This window comes from Fukomys damarensis, unplaced genomic scaffold (assembly GCF_012274545.1).
Source record: "Fukomys damarensis isolate Sample0158 unplaced genomic scaffold, DMR_v1.0_HiC HiC_scaffold_11, whole genome shotgun sequence".
Lineage (NCBI taxonomy): Eukaryota > Metazoa > Chordata > Mammalia > Rodentia > Bathyergidae > Fukomys > Fukomys damarensis.
In genome coordinates this window covers 7,996,009-7,998,352 of record NW_022900923.1, presented here as the reverse complement: position 1 = coordinate 7,998,352, position 2,344 = coordinate 7,996,009, and the positions used below count along the sequence as shown (strand labels likewise).

General features: G+C 40.1%; 1 protein-coding gene across 9 annotated transcripts in view; it reads right to left on the bottom strand.

Annotated features, from left to right (window-relative positions):
- Angel2 (angel homolog 2) overlaps positions 1-2,344 on the bottom strand; it is a 16,283-nt gene that overhangs the window by 13,296 nt on the left and 643 nt on the right. For 2 of the 9 annotated variants that reach the window (XM_010642542.1, XM_010642548.1), the window contains exon 2: positions 497-822. The exons of 2 other annotated variants lie outside the window; for them this stretch is intronic. In XM_010642542.1, coding sequence (XP_010640844.1) covers positions 497-822 — 326 coding nt within the window. Of the gene's footprint in view, positions 1-496; positions 823-1,201; positions 2,339-2,344 lie in introns of those variants that run through there. 5 more of the 9 variants (XM_010642549.1, XM_010642545.1, XM_010642546.2 and 2 more) reach the window with 5 other exon arrangements.

Genomic DNA, 2,344 nt, shown 5'->3' with positions numbered 1-2,344 from the left:
AAAGCAAAAAAAAAAAATAGGACCTTATTAAGTTGCCCAGGCTGGCAGTGAATTTGCAATCCTCACACTTCAGCCTCCCGCGTGGCTGGGTTTACAAGCATGCACTACCATGCTCGCTTTAACAGTTACCAATAAAAATGAAAATACAAAATTAAATTTTAGATCTGTGACTTCCAAGAATACATCTATTACTTTTCAAGTCATCAAAGGACTTTAATTTCAAAAATACTGAATATGAAAATTATTCTTAAAGTAAGGGTTTTAATCTATTTCTACATTCTTTTCCAATCTTATTCCATGTGTAGTCACTTCTGTTTTTATGGCCAGAAATATACCACTGAAGATAAAGATAAAGATTTCATTTCAGAAACAACTTCTTTCCTAACACCAAATGCCTGTGACACCTACAGAAAGGAGGCTTTAAGGGTTCACTGTGACAGCTCCAACTGCGCCTACCATTTATATCTATTCCTTCCAAGATAACCGTCACCTTTACCTTGGTGCTTTCTTCGCTTTGATGAAGGCTCATCTCCCTCTGAGTTCATGATGTAACTAGACAGGTGAAGCAAGGATGTCTGGTTCAGGTGGTCGGATCTCCAGTTACAGTGTGGAAACTGAGTTCTAGATGCAAACAAACAAGGTGGCCTCCACTTCAGTGAGAAATGCCTGCTACTCAAGTACGGGTAGGGAGTGCGAGAATAGTGTCCAGGCCACCTCATACAACTAGAAATGTGTCTGTTCCAGCAACACCACTGCGGATTCTCCCACGGTGTAGTCCAGTCTCCGGCCAGACTCCTGGGGTGATGGGGAAACATGGGGTATCTAAAAGAAATAAATACACTCCTTGAGGCACCACTTTTTGGTCAACTACAATATGCAAAATCTAGATCCATTTCCTTGAGAGAATTAATGCCCAATACTTAAAATCTGACTACTAAATCTATGAAGGATGAAGGGGAAAGCACCCACGGTTTCGCTATCAGCATCAACACCTCAATCCTCTCCCGCTAAACAACCTCGAATGGTATTCTAAATACTCAGCGGGAGAAGCCCAAAATGCCACCTACTCCTCAGAAAGTCCAGTCCAGTGGAGATATTAACAAACCCTCAGACAAGAACTCACAGTAGCTTTGCAGCACCAAAAACGCAATGGAAAACTGTAACTCACAACAAACGTAATACTTAAATGTGGAACACATACCAGATTAATGAAAGCCAATCTCTCCTCCAAGCTGGGCTGGGAATAAACATGTATCTGAACAGTGTTTTCTTCCAGTAAGATTAGACTTCCCCTTAACACTCGTAACAAATCAGTCTATCACAACTTCATAAAACTACTTCCCTAATCAGTAGGTGGGCCTTTCATTCTTAAAGCATGTTTCTTCTTGGGGGAAATCAAAGAGGGTAGAGATTATTTCCTAGAATTCAACACTCCAGACCAACACCATCAATTTACCTACCACTCAAAATACCTCCAAAGCTGTGCTGATTATTTTTAATAGTTATGTTACTATCAGGATCTCAAAAAACACTGCAGCTGAAGTACCTTCTTCTCACTCTACTGTTTTGGCAAAATGACAGGATTCAGAGAAGGATTTCTTATCTTCTGTGAAATTCATTACAGGTACATCTCTAAAACCGTGTCAATAATTTCCACTTCTATCACTAATGGAATTCTGTAGAATTGCAGATACTGTTATTTGACTTTTTTATACTGTTTTTCATTCTGAAAGCGTTGAAATTTTTATTTTCTTTGCAGTTTAGTCATAAACTTTTCTCTAAAATAAACAATCGTAAATCTTTAAAGGCATGACATGGGCACTCTGTCCTGCTTTGAGTCAACGCTGAAAGCCATGAGAATTTAAGCTCGTGGTCCATACATTTTCTATCCTGATCAGCTACCACACCGAAATATAAAATTTGGACTACCACATTGAAATATAAAACTATCAAATACAGCAGACTTAACACATATTCTCTGTATTTGACAGTTGTCTATTCAGATGTCTTTGTGCTCTTTTGGGGCCAGAATCTTATTTACTTTCATTCTGGTCTCTTCTAAGCGCCTAGCACAGTGCCTGGCACACAGCTGGTACTCAGGAAATTCTGATGTCCTAAACTGTCACCCTGCCCCAGGCCCGCAGGAGTCAAACCCAGATCCCCACGACTTACGTAACAAAACAGTGCTGTGCTCCAACCCGTAGGTTGCACAGGTCACATTATTTAGCTTTTGGATTTGTAGAATTTAAGTACCTCAGGTTTATTTGGGGGGGCATCAAACCCAAGATTTCGTGGACACTAGGGCGACGTTAGCGTAGCTAGCACGTACTGCTTTTTTTTTTTT